The sequence below is a fragment of the Corythoichthys intestinalis genome, chromosome 14, assembly GCF_030265065.1.
Source record: "Corythoichthys intestinalis isolate RoL2023-P3 chromosome 14, ASM3026506v1, whole genome shotgun sequence".
NCBI lineage: Eukaryota > Metazoa > Chordata > Actinopteri > Syngnathiformes > Syngnathidae > Corythoichthys > Corythoichthys intestinalis.
Genome location: NC_080408.1, coordinates 31428790 through 31451473, shown reverse-complemented (window position 1 = coordinate 31451473; position 22684 = coordinate 31428790). Strand labels below are relative to the sequence as shown.

General features: G+C 41.1%; 1 protein-coding gene across 2 annotated transcripts in view; it reads left to right on the top strand.

The window, feature by feature from the left end:
- lig1 (ligase I, DNA, ATP-dependent) overlaps window positions 1-22684 on the top strand; it is a 103007-nt gene that overhangs the window by 46261 nt on the left and 34062 nt on the right. For both annotated transcript variants that reach the window (XM_057857282.1, XM_057857280.1), the window contains exons 14-17: window positions 13096-13195; window positions 13439-13524; window positions 13866-13981; window positions 19022-19117. In XM_057857282.1, the coding sequence (XP_057713265.1) occupies window positions 13096-13195; window positions 13439-13524; window positions 13866-13981; window positions 19022-19117 (398 nt within the window). The remainder of the gene's footprint in view (window positions 1-13095; window positions 13196-13438; window positions 13525-13865; window positions 13982-19021; window positions 19118-22684) is intronic.

The following is a 22684-nucleotide window of genomic DNA, read 5'->3' as shown; positions in this document are numbered from 1 at the left end:
TTATACATGCTCTAGTCAAAACAGGTTATATACAGCAGACCAAACAGTGAAGAACAGTGAAAAAATATATACCATCTAACACAAAAAGTGTTTAGAAGCCTTCTCTTTATGAGTTTAGGTATTGCGGCCCATCACCTGATGAAAACTATGTACACACAATCAAGCTTCTTTAACACACATTTATATACACAAATTGAAAAGACTGATTGTGGGGGGGAAAAAAAAATATATAACATTGGAAAAAAGTATTTTCAAAAATATTTACAATAAACAAGTTAAATTTTTTTCAGGCATGCCACTCCGGAAAGCAGTTTCGTCCTGGAATTAGACACAGGGCTACATCACACAGCCCACACTTCCATGGGGTGTCGGTCCTCTTTCCACCCTTCCATTTTCATTTCACTTAACTTTCACTGTCACTATAAATGTACATGAAAAAAAAGTCAGTATTTATGAAAATAATAAAGTATAAAACAAAAATATATACAGCAATAAATAATAATGGAAATCTATATGTATGACAATAGAAAGAATACCATAGCTGAATATGTGCTACATCCCTAATCTTCATATAGAAAGAAGAACACCACAAATTATAAATTCCTGCCTGGGATACACACAGTGCAAGTACGACTTTGATCTGATATGCACATTTTATTATTATATACACAAACACACACTTATATTGCAACAAAATTAACTTTGTTTTGCAATATCAAAAGAAACTTTCAAAATAAACTTTTTCAGCATACAAAAAAAAAAGTGAGTTGGCTTACCTCTGCTCGTCGTTGGCGTCACCCACGTGTTCAAATCCGTCACTATCTTCACTCGAGGACTCTTCCGAAGAAGACGATGATGACGAATTTGGACCATCCTCTTCCTCAAGTTGATCAAAAAGCACAATTGCTTGCGCTAAATTTAGTTTTCCGTTCATTCTCAAAGTCACACAAAGTCGCTGCTCGATCCAAACGGCCGTCGCTCGCCACCTCGCTGCTTCAGAACACTCCTCCCTCTCGTTCGGTGGAACCTCGCACGGCAGTTATATTTATTTAAAAAAACAGATTTTGTGCTTCCACTGTGACTTCGAAAGGGTTCGTTTGATTTGTTTTTTTCATGGAGCTTCCGTTTTGAAAAAGGACAAGAAATGATGGAAATGTAGACATAAACAAATGATCCATGCAGCGTTTTAATGTTTTTTTTGAGAGGACAATAAAACTATAAAACTTAAATGACAATATCTCATATTTTAGTTGGTTGATTGACTTCAAATAATAACGAGAGTAAACCGCAACTTCCGCACTTTAAAACGAGACCAACCAACGGCATGTGGGTGACGTCGCGTCCTTCGACTCTCAAGGGTTAAGTATCAAATGCAAGTTGCACTGTTGACCAAGAAAAGCAGCGGAAGGGAGGTTGAGAGGCCGTTCAAGCATGAAGGAGAAAACATAAAGGTATTTTTTTTTTTAATTAAAAACCTGATCCTTTTCACCTGATTCTGATCCTCTGAAAAATGGCGTGATCGGGATATCCCTAGTCTGCACATTCAATGGTAACATGGAGAGTGATAAAAGAGCCGTATGCAGGTCAGGAGCCGTGGGTAGCTGACCCCTCGGTTAGAAGGAAACGGTTTTGTTTTTTTGTATAAATAAAGCTGTTTACTGTAGTGACTGATGAACCAATGAGACATCGAGGCTGATGCATTCATTTCAAAAACCCTTAAAATTCCGCTATACCCTTGGCAAACACGTCCCCCTCCCCCACCCCCTTCCACTTGTGTTAGAATTTCTCTATCAACGAGTGTGATGTCAGGACAGCTTTTTGGGGAAGTCAATCATCCGGAGAGTTGTTCCCCTTATCGTGGCATGAAACACGAGTTCCATTTTCCTCTCGGCTGCTCCACCAAAGACTTTTTTTTTTTTTTTTTTGTCGAATTGCATTACTAGCGCGCAATTTAAATAATGCAGCTTCCGAGGTCGGAAAGGGGCCATGTTTTATTTATAGAACGCTCATTAAAGGTGTTTAAATATCTTTTACAAGAGTCATCGAAGAATTTTTAAGCACCCCTTCTTCTGCTCCTAAAGTCCCATAACACACAGAGAACGTGATGATGAGGAATCACTTTTTTTACCCTTTTTTTTTCCTGAACTTGTTCCTGACGCGCTTCCTCTCACCAGATGCTATCACACGCACACAGGCAATTAACTTGTTTTAATGCCAAGCTAATTAGCATTCAGAGCTCATTCGCCAGCACTTTAATAAGAGCCAATTAGTCCGCGGGCTCGCTGGGTAAATTTGCATTGATCTGCAGCCCGCGCCGGAAATGTTGCGCTTAATATTTGAAATTTATTTGTTTATTTTCTAGCTGAAGCGTTATCTAATCAGGAAGGTTAATAGAAGAGCGCTGTATCCCCAGGGTCTCCAAGATACTTTATAACAGTCTACGTTGAAACCTCGTGCTGTTTCACTCCCATCCCTCAGGGGCAGTAGTACACCTTAGAATCAGTTTACCGACATTCAAGTAAATCAAAATGCCAAAAGCTTGAAAAGACAAATAGTTTGAGATCTTTTGTCTGAGTCCTGAGATGTGCATCAGTCATTACAGTGGACAGATCGTCAAGACAACTGATTTAAAGGCCCTTAAGCATTTTCTCATTCAAAGAAAGGAAAACGATTAATGTCTTTTAAATTCAAAATATTGGTGTACATGAGTTGACATGTCCACTTACCTTCATTTGCCGTTTGATTACTGTCATTAGACATTAAACCATGTCATGCGTTTTAGGCTGTCCCGCGTATAGATTTCATATATACATATTCATATACATATTCATATATACATATATACACTGCCAATGGGTTTTCCCATTGGCAGTGTATCAAATACTTGTTCTCCCCACTGTATATAACACAATGTCGGATGTACGCAGTAGCCAAAGGGACAAGCGTCACCACTTGTCGGCCATTTTTTTGTCTTGGCTGTTTGATAAATATAAATGATTATGTGCTCAATTTTCAAAGGGGTTGGTTTTTCATAAATGTCAGAAATTACCTGCATACTTAAAAATAGATATAATTGTTTCTTCAACATCCAGTCTGAATCATAGCCATGTCAATATGGTTTGTTATAAACCAAATTGTTTGTAAATCCTACAAGAATTCAGAGTTATGAGTATTTCAGTGGAGAGTATCACTCATCTTACAAAAGAGCTCAACATAAAAGTCCCCTGACGCAAGATGGCCGCCAATTACTTCCCTACCAACTACGCCTTTAGTGAACAGTAATGCATTTGAGGGCTCAAAAATAGCAGCGCTAAGTACTGCCGTACGACATGATACTATATCGCGAAAATAGTGTCTTTCTATCGACTTTTTAAATGTCTATCATCATTATTGCCATTAATAGATTTGTTTCTGCAATGCACATTTTGGCCACCAGATCACGCCTCATTTGCACTGAATTGCTACATTGATGAGATTTCATATGCCTTCGTGCAGGGGTCGGGAACCTTCTTGACCAATAGAGCCAAAACACCCAACATATTTTAAAATGTGATTCCACGAGACTCCTACAATGTGTATCTATGTATATTTATGTATGTTTGCATTAGAGATGTCCCAATCCGATATTTGGATCGGATCGGACGCTGATATGGGCAAAAAAATGCGCATCGCTATCGGATCGGCTGACACGGAAAAATCCCGATCCAGACTTCCGATCCAGTTTTTTTAAAAAAGTCTGGTCCGGGTTTTCCAGCGCACCGAGTTACATAATCCATTCCAGTTTTTGCTTCGGTTTCCCTAAAATCCGGTCCGCATTTTACGGCACACCTTCAACACACTACATTACAGTCTCACAATTTACCGAGAGACTATCGGTAAAAATGTCAGCTGTGTGGGATCATTTCACCTTAAAGGACGACAAAGACAAAGAGGCAGAGTGCAACATATGCCACAATAAAGTCAAGCGTGGTGGTAAAGCTGTAAGAAGTTTTAAAACAACCAACCTAATCAAGCATTTAGCGAAATACCACCACAAACAATATGAGGAGTATGTTAAGAAAACCGAAAACAAAAAGAAAGGTCCTACGCAAGTAACACTGGCAGAAACTTTTGCTATGCGTGACAAACCGGCACTCGACAGTCCCAAAGCCCAGGGAATAACAAAAGTCATTGCCGAAGAATTCATTCTGGATGACGAGCCATTATCTCTCGTGAGTAAAGACGCACCATCCAACACTTAGAACCACGGTACAACATGCCCAGCCGTCATTACATCCTTGAGCGATTCGGCCATGGAAGCTTCGAGAATGATTCACAAACATCCAAATTCCGATTATTGAAATATGTCAAGTAAAGCAGAACTAATACACAGCGCGGTCTTCGGGATGCAATGAGAAACGGATCGTGCGTCCCGAGAGTATGATGAGAGCATGCTTGTCATAGACCCGGGTAATGCCAATGCTCGACTCACGGCTTTAGCTCAACTCATGCCGCTGGATAAAAAACACAAGAATACCTGACTGCTGCTGACAGCCGCTACAAACTACGTCAACATCGTTTTACTGTAGATAATAGATATCATATGTATATAGAACTAGATGCAAAATGACAGACTCGACGGCGGTAGCAACAATAAAGTATGGACAACTAGATGCCTTAGTAAACAGCCGCCATCTTAAAGCAGGAGACTTCCCAAGGCTGTTGTGAACCTTCCAAGCGAACCTAATTAACTTTTTATCTAAAATACTCCTAAATCGGCAAAATCTTGACTTGAATCTATCTTCAAAACTGTTTTAAAACTTTCACATGTCGAAAGTAGACACAAGGAAAATTATGGAATAACGGGAGCAATTTTAACAACTTTAACAGTTGATTCACAAAATTAAATGAATTGAATGTAGTTTAAAGCTGCTGATACAGAATGGGAACTTGAGTATTTTATTTACTGTTTTAAAATGTTAACTTGATACTGAAATAGTCGTTTATTTAAACCTGAGAGGCTTTTTATATAATTATTGTAACTAATGCACGAAACATTAAAAGCATCTAATAGCTTGGGGGTTTTGTAGGATTTTCCACTGAGGTTGTTTGTGTGTTTTGCTTTTTTAAGACAGTTTACAATATTATTTGCACATTTTACTGACTGACTATGCCATTTCTGTTTGTTATTTATAATGTTTTGTGTTTGTCACTGAATAGACAGGTCAGTTTCTTGTTACCAACCGTTGTGTGTTATTCAAACTCACCTAATTCGGCTGGCTAGTTGTTATCAAGAGTACTAAAACCCTTTTCAACACGAGTCTGACAACTAAGTAAGGAGGCTAAATAACTTCAAACTTTAACACATGCTCAGATAGGCCGGTATCGGATCGGAAGTGAAAAACAATATCGGTATTGGATCGGAAGTGCAAAAACATCCCTAGTTTGCATATAATAGATTTTTTGCAAGTACTCCAGGTAAAGTATTTACTTGCAAGTAAACGATGGGTGGGTTTGAAATTTTCATAGTAGGTGCTTTTCCACTGTGAGAGACAATCTGAGGGGCCGTTTACATGGTGACTCTCCGAGAAGACGAAAAATTTCAAATGTGCATCTACATGGTTTCATTTCCATTCGAACAACGTCGCAATTCCGCATGAAAACGATGTAGTATTCATGCCAGGCCCTAGGGGGCAGTGCAGATTTACAAGGTGACAGCGAATGATGCACTTTGACCCCGCGGGGCTCCTCAGCCCGGAAGAAAACATGCCCGCCCATTCGAAGCAGTGGCATTTTCCTTTTGCTCTAAAAGGCACAAAAATGGAAACATTAAACATATTTAAATGTAAAAATATTATTAAAACAGTAAATAAAAGCCGGCGTTCCGCCATTTGCAATTTTTAATGTTAAACAGCACCGCTGCACACGCCCAATGTGACGTGTACGAGTGCTGACGTTATCGTCGCGGGTCCGGCGCGGCAGTAGCCTTTGATATGCATGCGGAGCAAGCCCCCCTCATTCCCCCGCAATCGAATTCTTCCACTTTCGAGGCAGGATTCAGAATTTTGCGTCCTCGCCTTCCGTCTTCGCTGACACCATATGCACGCGAGGCGAGTCCGCAACTCTGTCATTGTGTCTTTGTGTCGCAGAGTCGCCATGTAAACTGCCCCTACTAGAAGATCCAGAAATCAGTGTATGATTGTTTTTTAACAATTTATTTGTATTATAATGCTGCAAATAAGTATTTGAACACCTGCCCATTAGCTAGAATTGTAAGCCGCAAAGACCTGTTAGTCGCTTTTAAAAAGTCTACCTCAGCTCCACCTATTCTAAATAAGTGGAGTGGAGGTAGACTTTTTGAGTCTGACTTTTTAACCTGTTTGATGCGCCTAGCTGCATATAAACGCCTGTCCACATCATACACCCCAAAGAGACGGAATTGTAGACCTCTAAAAGGCTGGAAAGAGTTACAGGGCAATTGCCAAGCAGCTTGGTAGTATAAGAGCCACCATAGGCGCAATTATTAGGAAATGGAAGAGGCTAAACATGACTGTCAATATCCCTCGAACCCCTGCTTAAAGCAGAACATTACCAGGTCTGTTTTAAGTTTGCCAATGACCATTTGGATGATCCAAAGGAGTAACGGGAGAAAATCAGGTGGTCATATGAGATCAAAATTGAACTTTTTAATTCCACTCAGTTTTTGGAGGAAGAAGAATAAAGAGTGCCATCCCAAGAACACCATCCCTACTGTGAAGCAGGGGGGTGGTAGCAGCATGCTTTGGAGGTGTTGGTCTGTATGTGGGACTGGATGACTGCACTGTATGAAGGAGAGGATGACCAGGGCCATGTATTGTGAGATTTTGGTGAATAACCCTCCTTCCCTGAGTTAGATCATTGAAAATGGGTCATGACTGGGTCTTCCAACATTTCAATGGCCTGAAGCAGACAGCCAGATTAACCGAGGAGTGGCTTTGTAAAAAACATATCAAGGTTCTGGAGAGGTCTAGCCAGTCTCCAGACCTAAACCAAATACAACATCTTTGGAGGAAGCTAAAACTGTTTCTCAGTGACAATTCAGAAACCTGATTGATCTAGAGAAGATCTGTGGTGCAAAATCCCTGCTGCAGTCTGTGCAATACAGGAAATATCTGACCTCTGTAACTGTAAACAAAGACTACTGTACCAAATATTGACATTGATTTTCTCAGGTGTTCAAATATTTATTATTATTTATAATATTATTATTATACCGGGCATTATTATACAAATAAATTGTTAAAAATGGGGCCCAGCCGGGCGCTGCCCGAAAAGGAAACTTGGGTTCCCCTTGCTGTAAGTTCACCACCTGTGGGAGGGGCCAAAGGGGTCGGGTGCATAGGGAGTTGGGCGGGGGCCTTGGCGGTCCGACCCCCGGCTATAGAAGCTAGCCCTTGGGACGTGGAATGTCACCTCTCTGGCAGGGTAGGAGCCTAAGCTGGTGTGTGAGGCAGAGAAGTTCCAATTAGATATAGTCGGACTCTCCGCCACACACAATTTGGGTTCTGGTACCAATCCTCTCGAGAGGGGTTGGACCCTCTTCCACTCTGGAGTTGCCCACGGAGAGAGGCGCCGAGCAGGTGTGGGCATACTTATTGCCCCCTGGTTTGGCGCCTGTACCTTGGGGTTTACCCCAGTTGACGAGAGGGTAGCCTCCCTCCACCTACGGGTGGGGGGACGGGTCCTGACTGTTGTTTGTGCTTACGCACCAAACAGCAGCTCAGAGTACCCACCCTTTTTGGAGTCTTTGGAGGGTATGCTGCAGAGCGCTTCCTCTGGGGCCTCCCTCATTCTGCTGGGGGACTTCAACGCACACGTGGGCAATGACAGTGAGTCCTGGAGAGGCGTGTTGGGGAGGAATGACCCCCCCCCCCGATCAGAACCTGAACGGTGTTCTGTTATTGGACTTCTGCGCTTGTGATGGATTGTCCATAACGAACACAAAGTTCAAACATAGGGGTGTCCATATGTGTAGAGACACCCTATGCTGCAGTTCGATGATCGACTTTGTAGTTGTGTCATCGGACTTGCGGCCGCATGTTTTGGACACTCGGGTGAAGAGAGGGGTGGAGCTGTCAACTGATCACCACCTGGTGGTGTGTTGGCTCCGATGGCGGGGGAAGATGCTGGCCAGACCCGGCAGGCCCAAACGTATTGTGAGGGTCTGCTGGGAATGTCTGGCAGAATCCCCTGTCAGAAAGAGCATCAACACACACCTCCAGCAGAATTTCTCTCTTGTCCCTGGGGAGGTGTGGGGGTCATCGAGTCCGATTGGGCGATGTTCTGCACCTCCGTTGTCGAGGCGGCCGATTGGAGCTGTGGCCGTAAGATGGTTGGCGCCTGTCGTGGCGGAAATCCCCGAACCCGCTGGTGGACACCAGTGGTAAGGGATGCCGTCAAGCTGAAGAATGAGGCCTACCGGGCCTTTTTGGCCTGTGGGACAGCTAACAGGTACCGGCTGGCCAAGCGGACTTCAGCTTTGGCAGTCGCCGAGGCAAAAACTCGGACATGGGAGGAGTTTGGCGAGGCCATGGAAAACGACCTTCGGATGGCTTCAAGGAAATTCTGGTCCACCATCCGGCGTCTAAGAAGAGGAAAGCAGTGCACCATTAACACTGTTTATTGCGGAGATTGGGTACTGCTGATCTCAACTCGGGACGTCGTGAGTCGGTGGGGAGAATACTTCGAAGACCTCCACAATTCCACCAACACGCTTTCCTTTAAGGAAGCAGAGTCTGGGTACTCCGAGCTGGGCTCCTCTATTTCTGGGGTCGAAGTCACTGAGGTGGTTGGAAAGCTTCTCGATGGCAAAGCCCCGGGGTCTGATGAGATCCACCCTGAGTTCCTAAAGGCTCTGGATGTTGTGGGGTTGTTGTGGCTGACATTCCCCTACAACATCGTGTTGACATCGGAGACAGTGCATCTGGATTGGCAGACCGTGGTGGTGGTCCCCTTTTATAAGAAGGGGTGCCGGAGGGTGTATTCCAATTATAGAGGGATCACACTCCTCAGCCTCCCCAGTAAAATCTTTTCAGGCGTGCTGGAGAGAAGGGTCCGTTGGGAAGTCGAATCTCAGGTTCAGGAGGAGCTGTGTGGTTTTCATCCTGGCCGTGGAACAGTGGACCAGCTCTACACCCTCTGCAGGGTCCTTGAGGGTGCATGGGGTTCGCCCAGCTGGTCTACATGTGTTTGGTAGATTTGGAGAAGGCGTCCGAACTTGTGCCTCATGGAGTCCTGTGGGGGGTACTGCAGGAGTACGGGGTACCGAGGCCCTTTATAAGGGCTGTTCGGTCCCTGTACAACCGGTGTCAGAGTTTGGTCCGCATTGCCAGCAGTAAGTCAAATTCGTTCCCAGTGAGGGTTGGACTCCGCCAAGGCTGCCCTGTGTCACCGATTCTGTTCATAACTTTTATGGACAAATTTTTAGGCGCAGCCGAAGCGTTGAGGGGGTCCGGTTTGGTGGCCTCAGAATTAAATCTCTGCTTTTTGCAGATGATGTGGTGCTGTTGGCTTCATCAAGCCGCGACCTCCAACTCTTACTGGAACGGTTCGCAGCTGAGTGTGAAGCCGTTGGGATGAAGATCAACACCTCCAAATCTCAGACGAATGTCCTCATTTGGAAAAGTGTGGCGTGTGGCCAGAGTCCAGGATGAGATCCTGCCCCAAGTAGAGGAGTTCAAGTATCTTGGGGTCTTGTTCACGAGTGAGGTTAGGAGGGGGCGGGAGATCGACAGATGGATCTGCACTGGTCTGTAGTGGTGAAAAATGAGCTGAGCCGAAAGGCGAAGCTCTCGATTTACCAGTCGTTCCTACCCTCAAAATCATACACTGAGATTTCTGTATTTTTTTTTTTTTAGATTCTCTCACAGTGGACAAGCAACTACCACAAAAATTTCAAACCCGCCCATCATTTCTAAGTGGGAGAACTTGCAAAATCGCAGGGTGTTCAAATACACAACATTTTCCAGCAGTTCGAGTAGTTGTGATTTAAATATTTTTTTTTAGAAAACAACAACGAAAACCTAACATCTTACTTGGGGTGTTAAAATCGTTTCTCAGTTGCGCGCTCACCGCTTGGAAAATAACAATAGAAACATAGTGTGTCATGAATTATATTTTCTGGAAGGGGAAACCACAACCAGGGGCATGTGTTTATCACAGTTTAATTTTCCCCTCTGCATTTTTTATGTACTCCAGTTTGCTCGGCATTAAGCTGTGAGCGGCCAGCCTTGCTGCTGGCTAAACAGAGAATTGATGCGCCAGGCGAGCTCTGTCATGCCCATCTCTGTGTTATCCGCAACTGGAGACCTACCAATGGGCATCGTATCGAAGCATATTTTTCTCACGTACGTTTGAAGTGTCCAAGATCAATGTGTGACTGCACCATCAGTTCATCACAGCTCGTTCATCTGTACTTACCCTTAACGGTAAATTCGTCCAATCAGCGATGAGTATACTTTTTGACTCATACCTACATTTTGCGGTTCCTTAATGTTATTTAGTTTTTTCAATTGCCATTGTGTTTTCTGATTTGTCGATGTTTTTTACGATCTGCTTTTGTGTTTTTTGATTTGCCGTTGTGTTTTTGAATTCGCTGTTGTTTTTGAATTCGCGGTTTTGTTTTTTGATTTGCCGTTGTGTTTTTTACTTCAGGGCCAGAGTAAGAATGTGATCTGCCAAAAAATCGAACTTTTTGCTAAGGATGCAACAATACTCTGTTTTATGTTGAACTATTCGATACGCCCTCTTCGATTCAATACGCAAAATCTTTCGATCCAAATTAAAAGCTCCCAAAATTTATTTTCCAAATTTATTTTTGTCGTCTCTCTCGCTAAAATGTCCGGCGCATCTTTGCCTTGAAAAAAACAACTCTGCCGCCAGCATCCCCCTCCTCCACTCCTCCCCCAAAATGCATGAAAGGTGGGAGCTGTGGCACACGCGGATCCTTGCTCGTGAGGAAAGACAGAAATTTAAGGAGGCGGCTTGCTGGCTTCATTATCGTACAAATCTGTTGTTTGGCAACATTTTGGGTGAGCTGATATGCTATCCTACTCGTACAAATTAAACAAAGACTATCTTCTCGGATACGTACAACAAATATCGTCACTATATTGTTGCCGACTTTGCTGCTACGAATAACCTTGCTTTGACAACAGACAGGTTTAGACCGTGGGCGAAAGAGACCTAACTCACGGTTACATGATGAACAATGAGTGGCAAATTAAGAGCGCTCGAATTCAAACTCGTCCTGTTTATGAAAATCGATTGTCAAACGCTGGTGTTGTGCAGTAATGAGCAGACTTGACTACTGTGGCGTTTGTTTTTTAATAGCTGACAACACTCGCGCACACACAGTAGATATCGGCAAATAGCAACCTAGATGTGCTACGTTAGATCCCATGCCATTGGCTGCGTGAGCCTTGAGTGATCATGGGACGTGTAGTACATATACTACATTGATGAATTTAAAAAAAGCCGTGACTGAATGGAAGCTAAGCAGGCCAAATCGATCCATACCAGTTACTATAGATAATGCTGCAAATATTGTTAATTCAGTACGTAACACAGATGGACCACAAATAGGATGTTTTTATCATGTAGTAAACATACCTGCTAAGAAAGCAGTACCAATCAACAGTGTGCCCCGCCTCACTTTACAAACATTAAAGATTGCTCTCAGCACTTTTATACTAAATTTCTTCTGATCATTAAGAAGTAAGCACAAAAATATAATGCACCATATTGCATGTTTATATAATGGCATTGGTATTTTTGCTTGTTAGCAAAATAAAAACATTAAACAAACATTTAAAAAAAAAAAACTTTTTTGTTTCGAAGCATTAAATGTATTGAATTGAATTGAAAATCATGTCCTTCATATCGAAAATCGTACCGAACCGTGACTTAACTATCGTTGCATCCCTATTTTTTGCACCACCCTATGTATTTACTGTAAATAAATATATATAGTGTATAGTGCTGTGGAAATAGATCTCTCCTTCTTAATTACTGTTTTTTTGGCATATTAATCACACACAAAAGCTTCATTAAACTGATTTTAATATCATACAGAGACAATCCAATGAAATACAAAATGCTGTTTCTGAATGCTAATTTTATTTACAACCGAAGGGGGACAAAATTAAAGACTTATCTGGCCCTATGTGGAAAAAGTAATTGCCCCCACTTGTTAAATCACAAAGTAACTGTTGCTAACTGGAGTTTTGGAAAAGCTGCGTTGACTTTCATTGGCCACACTCAAATCTGATTGTCACCAAATTTGTTTAATCAAGAAATCATGTGTGAACAAACACATCATGCCATGATCCAAAGAAATTCAAGAAGAAACGAGGGGGGGGAAAAAAAGCTTAAAAAGCCATTTCCAATACTTTGGTGCTCCAGTCAGAGCCATTTTGCACAAATGATGGAAACTGGAAACATTGGGATACCTTCCCAGGAGTGGTCGACCAACTAAAATTACCTAAAAATGTTCAATAAGATATGATACTTTAAAAAAACAATACATTGCCTACCTTCCACAGTTGGCAGTATTATTTTCAAGGGGCAGTTACTTTTTAACATAGAGCCAGATAGGTTTTGATTAATTTGGGCTTTTTTATGTTATATCTTTATTTAGAAACGGCATTTTATATTTCCTCGGGTTGTCTCAGAATGATGTTAAAAGGGATTGATGAACTGAAACCTTGTGAGTGTGTGTGTGTGTGTGATAAATATACAAAAAAACATTTTCATGTTACTCATAAATTATCTAACATAAATATATATTTTTTGCATTGAAAAACATATTGCTTATTCAAATGACTTGTGACTCATAGGCGTCCCAAAACATTTGCTTGTTAGCGGTACACGGCGGCTAATGTAATCCCAGTGTGGTGCTGCGAGGTGGCTCGTTACATCACAAATGGACCCCGCAATTCTTGTAAACAATCGCGGGGGTCAACCATAAAAAGAGCGCTGATGCGACTCTGGTGCGTCATACAGTCTGCAGACCGTGTCGACACTTAACGAGCCTGTTGGACACACAAAATGGACGCTTGGTGATGCCTTTTGTTCCAGGTGCCTCCCCTGCCATAATAGACGCCGGAAAAGGAATGTCCGCCGAGAGCCGGCGTGCTTGGATAGAAGAGAAGAGCCTCATTCTTAAGCAGACTTACTGGTAAGAACAGATGATCATGTCCTGTTAATGTTAACAAGGCAAACATCGTTCGTATTTTGCCTTTGTTTGTTGTTGTTGTTGTTGTTTTTTTTTTTTTTTTTTTTTTTTTTTTTTTTTTTTTTTTTTTTTGAATGAAAAAAATTGTGTGATACCTTGGATGACATTTATGATAAATAGAATAAATAAAACAACTATTTACTCGCTCTATTTTAATTTTGTCCTCGCTTTGTTCCCTGTTTCCAGCGAGATGCCCAACTACGACATCCTCATCCCCGTCCTTCTCAAAGAAGGCATCGACCAGCTGCCCAACCACTGCAAGCTCACTCCAGGTAAGCGGCCAATCGGGAGCCTGCTAAGATAACACGAGTGTTTATTGATCAGTTTCCTGGAGGCCAGCTAATAATGATAAGCAATTATTCCTGATTACACAGCCTGATAAGAAACAACGATGTAAAAGGCCCTGTAGGCAGCTGTAAGTGTGAGTCATTGATCTTATGGAAGCCATTTATTTTGAAGGGCCCGCTTTACTGTTTTACATTCACTGTCAACCCTCCCAGTCGCCGCCAATGGCAGCTGCTAATGAGTTAAAGTGAATATGGTCTCTTTCCTGTCCTTCTCCCCTCCTCCCATGCCTTTTACCCTTGCCACACTACCCCACCCCATGTGGCAGGTGTACCCCTGAGGCCCATGCTGGCGCACCCAACTAAGGGAGTTGGGGAGGTGATGAAACGCTTTGACGAGGCGGCGTTCACCTGCGAGTACAAATACGATGGCGAGCGTGCACAGGTGAGTGCGTGAGTGGCGTGTGCGCGTGCATGTGCATGCGTGTGCCTGTGTGAGACGTCTTCCCCATGAACAAACACACACACAGTTTCACTGGAGTGGGGTGTTCCTTTACTGCACACCTATTCTTTCAAGATAAACATTAGCGCTGCTGTTCCCTTGGGCCTGCTGGCAGAAAAAGCGCTGCGCTTCTGAGAGAAGGATGATGAAGAGGAGGAGGATTTTTATTTGGGAGTGTGTTGAAGAAAGAGGCAAGCGAGACACATAAGAAGGGAGAAGCAAACATGTAAGACACAGCAGGAGGCGTCCGCATAAAGAGACGCCGATTGTAATGCAAACCCATCCAGCTTGCAGCGTTAATTCCGGACAGTCATGCCTATAAAGAGCCTTTGAACTGGGCTCCATCCAAGTAAGAAGGCGGCTCAGTCCTCTGCGGTTGTTGTTTCAAGCAATGACCAGCGGGGGAACTCGTGATACACCACACATCCACTTTCTCTCCCTCGCGCAGTCACTTGGTGTGTAAGTGTGCGAGTGTGTGGTGAATAACAACAACGGTAGCCGCCCATCAAATCAGTCAAGTGAGTGATTGTGTGCATATTTGGTGGGTTCATCCGTCAAAGTCGACGCTCATTGATCAACGAGCGGAGAGGAAAGGGCAGTAATTGAGACGCGGAGTCCACATCTGTAGCGTCGTCGGTCAGTGTTGACGTGGACGTCTCAAGGATTGATGTGTGCACGATCAACCGCTCGTGTTAGTTTGTACAGGTGATCCTTTTTGCAGGCTCCGCAATAAATGTCTTCTAAAGCTAATAATATTGGTTTTTATTTGACATACTTAAAGTATACTGAAAATATACTAATTTGAAATGTTTTAATTAATTTTAGTTAAGAATAATGTAAATGTATTTCAAGTCCATGTAGTCAGCATGATTCTTTCAGTAATTTTCTTTTATTAGGTAACGATCCAAACGGATAACCTATTATAGGTAGGGTTGGGCATCATTTGAATTTGAACGGTTCCGATTCAGATACCACGTTTCGATTCAGTTTCAAAACGATTCTCGATTCTGATTCTTATAATAGGCGTGGTCAAAAAAATTGCAGTTTTATTAATTTTTTAACTTCTCAATTATTTTTTAAATCATATGACTTTTCAATTAACGTTGCTATCTATTTCTTACAGAGCTATAGTATTATTAACCTGTATATAAATATCAGTCTTTGAACTTTAATATGATGTTTCTTTTCCACAGGAGTGCACTTTCACAAAGGTGTTTTTTTTGTTGTTGTTTTTTTAAGAAAAAGCTCACAGAGAAAACGATCAACATATTATTTTGACTATGTTTTATAGTGCTTTATGCTGCAGGCATTTTTACATGTTACTGAGCTCCCACTAATGGGTTAACCTGGTGCAGAATACCAAACAAGAAAACAATTTGTAAAATCCAGTAGGGCTGCAGCTATCGAATATTTTAGTAGTCCATTAATTGATGGACTAGTTAGTTCGAATAATCGAGTAATCGGATAAGGAACATGAAATTAAAACACCTGAGCTGAGCCTCAAATGGTATAAGTTTATTTTAAAAAATGAGGATCTATGTAAAATGAACAACTGACTAACTTACATAGAAAGAGTCCACTAGCTTAAATGCTACAAAATGCTAAAGTTTCTTTACAATGCTCTAAACAAATGGTTCAGACACATATTCCCACAAAAAAAACAGCTAAATATACCTATAAACTAAATTATGAATGCATTGAAAAACATTAGCAAAACAAGCATTAGCAAAACAACAAAAAGTTAACTTATATATTTTTTTAAATGAGGATCTATTTACAACAAAAGAACAATTGGCTATCTTACACAGAAAATGTCCGCTAGCTTAAATCCTATAAAATGCTAAAGTTTTTTTTTTTACAATGCTCTCAACAAATGATTAAGACACATATTCCCACAAAAAAGGGTTAAATATACCTATAAACTAAATTATGTATGACATTAGCTCAAACAAAAACTTACATTGGTTTTAACAGGGAGCAGCTGGATTCAGCCATGTGAAAAGAGGCAGACCAGAGGGCAGTGTATCCACCCTAAAAACTGAATGCAAACACTTTCAAAATAAACCATTACAACACCACTTTAAATAAACGAATACTCGAGGCAACAAAATTTAATTCGAATATTTTTTTCTAATCGAATACTCGAGTTAATCGATTAATCGTTTCAGCACTAAAATCCAGTCCAGATTAGCTGCGGGAACAGCATAAAACCAGAAAGTTTTTGTTGAGGAAAATGATCACATCTGCCTCATCAGGCAGTAAGCGTGAGCGTTCTGGACAGATGGTGTCTCCTGCAGTGGAGACCACACGTTCAATGGGTGGAGATAAAGTTTGAACGCTTAAATATGAGAACGCGAGATCTGACAGCAAAGGATGTCTTTTGTTCCACCATCAAGCAGCAGGGTCCTCAGACAAAACAGCTGATGGTTGGTGCTCACAGCAGAGTAGATAAATCAATGTCACGTAACACTGTAGCGAAGTACGTGAAAAAAAAAAAAAAATTCTACAAGAAAACAAGATTAGTTGTACTATTGCTACGATTAAAAGTCACAAATATTGTGTAGGGGTAAGGTAGCTGTGAGCCGCTACGCACTTTGCATACATGTACCTTAGCTGGGAGCTACAATGGATTAGTATAAATTATTCTATTGATTATAATTTGATGTAGATCACAAAATAATAATGATTTCCTTATTTGTAAAACCGATTATAAAACAAAAGATGCTTTTAATACTGTTGATTTTAACGGCGGTGGCAACGCGCTATTTAAAATACGTAGCTGATTATATAGTTACATTCGCCCGATGTATTAATACGAGTTATTGTCGTACAATTCCATCCATCCATCCTCTAACCCTTAATCCTGGGTCAGGTCGAGGGGGCAGCAGAAGACTGACACAATTTATTGTTTTACTTACCTGGTTCTGACTGGTTAGAGGACTGGCGCAGCGTGTCAAATTCGTTTTCCATGAAGTCGGAGGTGTTTAATCATATTGGTCGTGCAGCCACCTTTGCATGATATAGCTGTATTGCAAATGTTGCACTGAGCTGACAGGTCATTTTTGTGAAGCTGATCCAAACTTTTGAGCGCCTCTTCATGTTGCTTCTTCTTCTTCGTGGTGTTGGGCAGCTATTTTTTCCTGTTGGCGGTCAGGGCATCGAAACTTGGAATTGAAATTTAAAAATTCAAACGATTCCCGGAGAATCTAAATGTTAATCCCGGATCCTATCGATGCCCAACGCTAATTATAGGGCAAGTGACTATTTTTAGTAATTAAAACAAAAACTTAAACCATTTGGCATCATTTAGAAACCACAATATTAACATTTCATGGACCAATGTGGCCCTTTAAAAAATATACAAAAACAAAAGTTTAGTATTATGTATTTGTAATAACATTTTTTATACATATCATAATGAAATGAAATTAGAAATGAATAAAATGTTCATAAAAAAAAAATGTATATATATATATATATATATATATTTTTTTTTTTTTTCCATAGTGTTTAAACTCATTGCCCGTCATTGACGGTCATTTGAGTCCAATTTATTTAACCCGAGAGGAATGGCTGTGAATGGCTCCTATCTTGTTTTAATCAATGACAGTTCTAAATACCACATTTAATGTAATTTATTCATGGTTATCAACCTTTTTTCTTATTTTTACCACACTTTCTAATTGCCAATGATGAATCTATTGGCAGGTTAAAAAGGTCACCGGGTTGTAGCTAATGATTCTTTAGGGGGTTAAACAAAATGTCAGCTCCTCAACCATTATTTGCAGTCATGGGCATGACCACGACTCAACAATGGCAAAGCAGAAGCTGTGCCTTTGTGTTTAGTTTTTATATAGTGCACAAAGCAGCTCCAGATTGTTTCCACTTGTTCGCCTCTTGAGCTGATCAGCCGCCGCTACGGATGCCAGCATGTGGCCAAACAAAAAAACGTCAAATCTCGTAGCAATTAGGCTCCTCTCTCGGCACACGAAAGCGAGAAAAACAGACGGCCCAAAGCGGGCAAATGAGCTGAAACGTCTTTTGGACGAGATAGCTATAAATGTCTGGAATGTTTGAGGCACTTTCCATCCCTGGCAGCATCTGTTACCAAGGCGACTTTGTCTGCTGTTGTCATTTTTGTTCCAGAGCTAAGCAGCAGCTTGACGTCTCCAAAACATCCGTTTAGAGCAGCACGTATAAGTCAACAACTGAGTGACAGCGTTCCGAACATGTGGTTACAAATTAAGGAGTGATCTACCGGTAATTAAATTAGGTAGCCCAGCACAAGAAAATGTTTGCTAAAATATTTACTTGTGCCAGTGAAGAAGTTATGGTTTTATTGGAATTTGATTGTTTTATGTACTATTTCATGTCATAACCTCACATTTCCGTTGTGGGATGGTATTTTTCTTTTATCAGAACACGGATATGAGACACTATTTGATTTTATGCCTATGTTGTCAGGTCATAAATTAAAAAAACGGGTTTGAATTTTCTGTAAGTGTGCAACGATTATTTTTATAACTTAAATATTTCAATCACAAAAAACAAAACAAAATCCCAGTAAGCATGTTTCCCTCTAATCTTATGAGCTCAGTTTTATTCAAAACCTAAATCTGTTCTATATGTAAATGTAAGAAAAAAAATTGAATGGCTATGTGCTTTGAAGTCTGCGCTTTCTGAAGTGTCTTGTCTCATTTTAATAACCTGCCATTTTCGATACATCCTCATTAGGGTCGTGGTTAGGCTTGTATGGAAAATGCTACGGTTTAGCCACTTTATTAATTCATGTTGTTCTTGATCCATGTTTGGAAGTCTTTCATGCCGCCGCTGTTTATTCAAGACTTGGCTGAGGGTGGCACTCTGAAATGTCTGCATCCTAATTATTTCAATAAGCGATCTGTAAAAACGCTCCCTTTTAACTACTTGTGTCTTAAAGCTTTGGATGATCGTTAAACGTAATCCTTGTTATGACTACAATAGATTCACATTCTGGAGGGCGGCGAGGTTCGGATATTCAGCCGAAACCAGGAGGACAACACCAGCAAGTACCCCGACATCATCTCTCGTATCCCCAAGGTAAAGCCTGATCAGTTTGACGTTATCAATTTTTCAACTTTAGCAACATATTTATTATGATCTTTAGTCCAAATTAGCGCTGCAACGATTAATTGGTTAGCTCGAGTAATTCGGTTAGAAAAAAAGCTTCGGATCAAATTCACTGCTTTGAGTATTTGTTTAGTTTGGCGTTGAAATGGTTTGTTTTGAAAGTGTTTGCATTTAGTTTTATTGATTTGGGTGGTTACACTGCCCTATCGTTGCAGCAGTGAATAAGACATAACTCATTTAACATGGCTGAATCTAGCTGCTTCTTGTTAAGACCAACATAAGGTAAGTTTTTGTTTGAGCGAATGTTTTTTATGCATTCGTAATTTAGTTTATAGGTGTGTTTAGCTGTTTTTTGTGGGAATATGGATTTTTGGGAATGTGTTTTATTGATTTGGTTAGAGCATTGTGGGGAAAAAAACGTTAAAATTTTATTGCACGAAAGCTAGCAGCTAAGATTCAGGTATTTTATTTTTCATTGAAAGTGAAAATTCTTCATTGTTTGAACAAACGCTCAGGAATTTTATTTTGTATTACATAGAGAAAATAGAGAAAAATAAACAGGCCTCCCCTGGGTCCTTAAAAGATCTTAAAATGTCTTAAATTAAAAAACTGGATAATCAAGGTCTTAAATGGTCTTACATTTCAAGGAAAATTTCAGTAGGTATAAAATTCCCAGACGTGTAAGTGTAAATTTAATCAAAATTGGATGGAAGATGGTTTATATAGGAGGTTTTTGGCCACTGGTGAAAATAACGACAGTGCCCGGTGCAAAGCCTTCCAAAAAGACTTTTGTTAGGGACAATGGTGGTGAAAGCTGTCGAATCGCACATGAGAGGAGAAAAACACCAGCAGTATGTGGCAGCAGTTCTGTGTTTACAATGAAATAATATGATTTCTTTTTCCTCATCAGAAATCGCTGCAGCATGTTTTGGTCTTGAATTATATTTTTAAGGTCTTAAAAATGTCTTAAAAAGCATTGAATTTGACTTTTAAAATGGTGAAAGAACCCTGATAAAGAGCCTTGAAACTAAATTCAAAGAGACCAAAGGCCCCAATTGGCAAATAGCATGTCCGTTTTACAATGAGCTGAATAGGGGTTGAAATAGCTCATTTCAAAACGATTCAATATCGATGTTTTTTTGCAAAACAATAAGATATTTGGCGATATTACTTAATTTGCCACAATTCGATTGAAGGGTCGTCGATCTATACGTAATGTTAACATTTAAAACAATCGGTTACTTTTCACCAAAGGCAATAAAAATGACAAAGCAGTTTTAAAGTTTTTTAAAATTATGTTGCTGAAACAATTCAGACATTCTAATGAAAACCTCTTTTAACAAAGAAGCATATCAAAAAGTTACACTACATTGATCGATATTTTGCATTTCGATTGATTTCTTCTTCATTAAATCATGTTAAACCAGTCGATATAACAATACTGATGGATGTATCGTTACACCCCTACACCAGAAGAAATGAAGGGCAATAAATCAAATTGTTTAGGCTGCTCGTATTTGGTTTACACGATTCCTGCGCACGTGCATCACTTTTGGTTTGGTATGGTAAAGTACTGTATAAACAGCCATGCAAAAAGATTGGAAATGTCAAGAAATCGGATTTGTGCATCAGGACTAGCGATCCGAATATAGCCACAGAGTTGTGAAATTGGGTTATGAGCTTCGTCACGCAGTTAAATAAACTCAAAGCACCACTGTGTTTACAAAAAGAGGGCTCTACCTTAACTTGTTCCTTGTCCTAATATCTGCCATTTCACTTGGTCTGTAGCTGCAGTTTTGTTTGCCGCTTGGATGTTAAGACTCATTTGAGCTGACAATTCCAGACTATCTGCTGGACCCACTTTACCAGTCGGCCCGAGGTTAACTGAGAGTGAGCACTCACTTCTTTCGTTCCTGCTGAGCTTGTTTTTCCCACCCCCCCCTGTCTAGTCGAGAGCTTCAATTAAATGGCAAATGAGGCTACATGGGTTTATTAGAGCCGTTCTCATTCACGCTCGTTGGCGCGCAGCTGTTATTGAAATGTCAGTCGTATATCTGTAGGCCGAGGCTTTAATTGCGTTAAAATATTTAATTGAGTTACCCGCATGATTGCGTCGCTCAGTGGAGGTTGTTTGTTTGTTGTCGCGTGTAGCTGCCTTCATTCACGGCTCGGCTTAGCTATGCTGAGTGACGTCTATCTGCCCCGTTGAGAATGAAGTTCGGATGGGTTGTCGATGAGGCAGTGATTGGTTTTGCTTTGAAAGAAAAGGCTTACAGATGTGGCAGCGAAGGGTCATTGTTGTGAGTCTCGAATACAGCCATTTCTTTAGAGAAATCTTATTGAGGCCCCTTTAAGCCGGATGCGTCTGAAGAAATAAGACCTTTTAGCCAGATTGCCAGAATCACGCCAGCCGAACTGCAGGAACCGCGCTAGTGTAATTCCAATGATCCGGGCCAGTAGAATTCCAATGATCCGGGCCAGTAGAATTCCGACAACCTGGCCAAAAGACCAAACTCCGCGCGTTCACCTTAATCTTAAATATTTGTACTGACTCCATTTTAAAAGCTGGAAAAAGGTTTCGAATCACAAATTGACAATTTTTTCCAAGTCGACAGGAATCATACAGCACAGCGAGCCAGGCGAGGAGGCAAACTAGATCAAGCGTCACCATATCACAAGTCAACAAAAAATTCCCGAGAAAAATGACAACGATTGGTTAAACATTCAGTCTTTTAAAGGCTATGCTGAAGTGGGCTGTGGTCCGGAAGAAGGGTGTGTTTGGGCATTGATTATTCTCTGTGTGGATTGGGCAGGAAGGTTTCTGGCATTACTGTTGTCAGGGCAACGACAGTTGAGGATTTTGCCACCTCATTGCCACGTGAGTGTTGAGTGTCAACTTCTCAGTCGCGGGTTCCTCGTTATCAGATGTTCCTTGTGGCAAGACAAGATGTCCCGCTATTTGTTTTGGACTGTCCATTAGAACTGATTGCAGGATTTGGTGGTGCACACGTTGGCTTGTCTTGGTCTTGCCTATCACCTGCTTATCAGCATCAATCTTGCTCAGTCAGCTGCATGACGCGTGTGGTCAGAAGGCGTCCTGTATCTGTCCTGCCCTTGTCTGCTTGTTGTCTTGATGCTGGAAATTCTAATTAGGTCCAACTGTTCATAATATCAAATATATTCTGCTTGTTTTTCTTAAACTATGATATAAATGCTATCTATTTTATATTGGGTGTGTTAGAGGATTGGTCTCCAAGGTGGTCCTCAAAGGCCCGCTGTGGGTCGTTTTTGTTCCTGCCGATCCAGCACAGATAGTTGAACCAATGAGGTTTCTGCTAAAACAAGCAGCAACTGACTGCGATCAACTGATTGCACTTGTAAAACACCAGACTGGTGAAAAAGTGTTGTCATTTGTCTGGTTGGAATGAAATCCTGCACCCACAGCGGGCCTTTGAGGACTGGGTTGGAGACCACTGTGTTAGAGTGATACAAACAGTCAAACAGTATTTATGAGAAAAGATACTACCGTAATTTCCT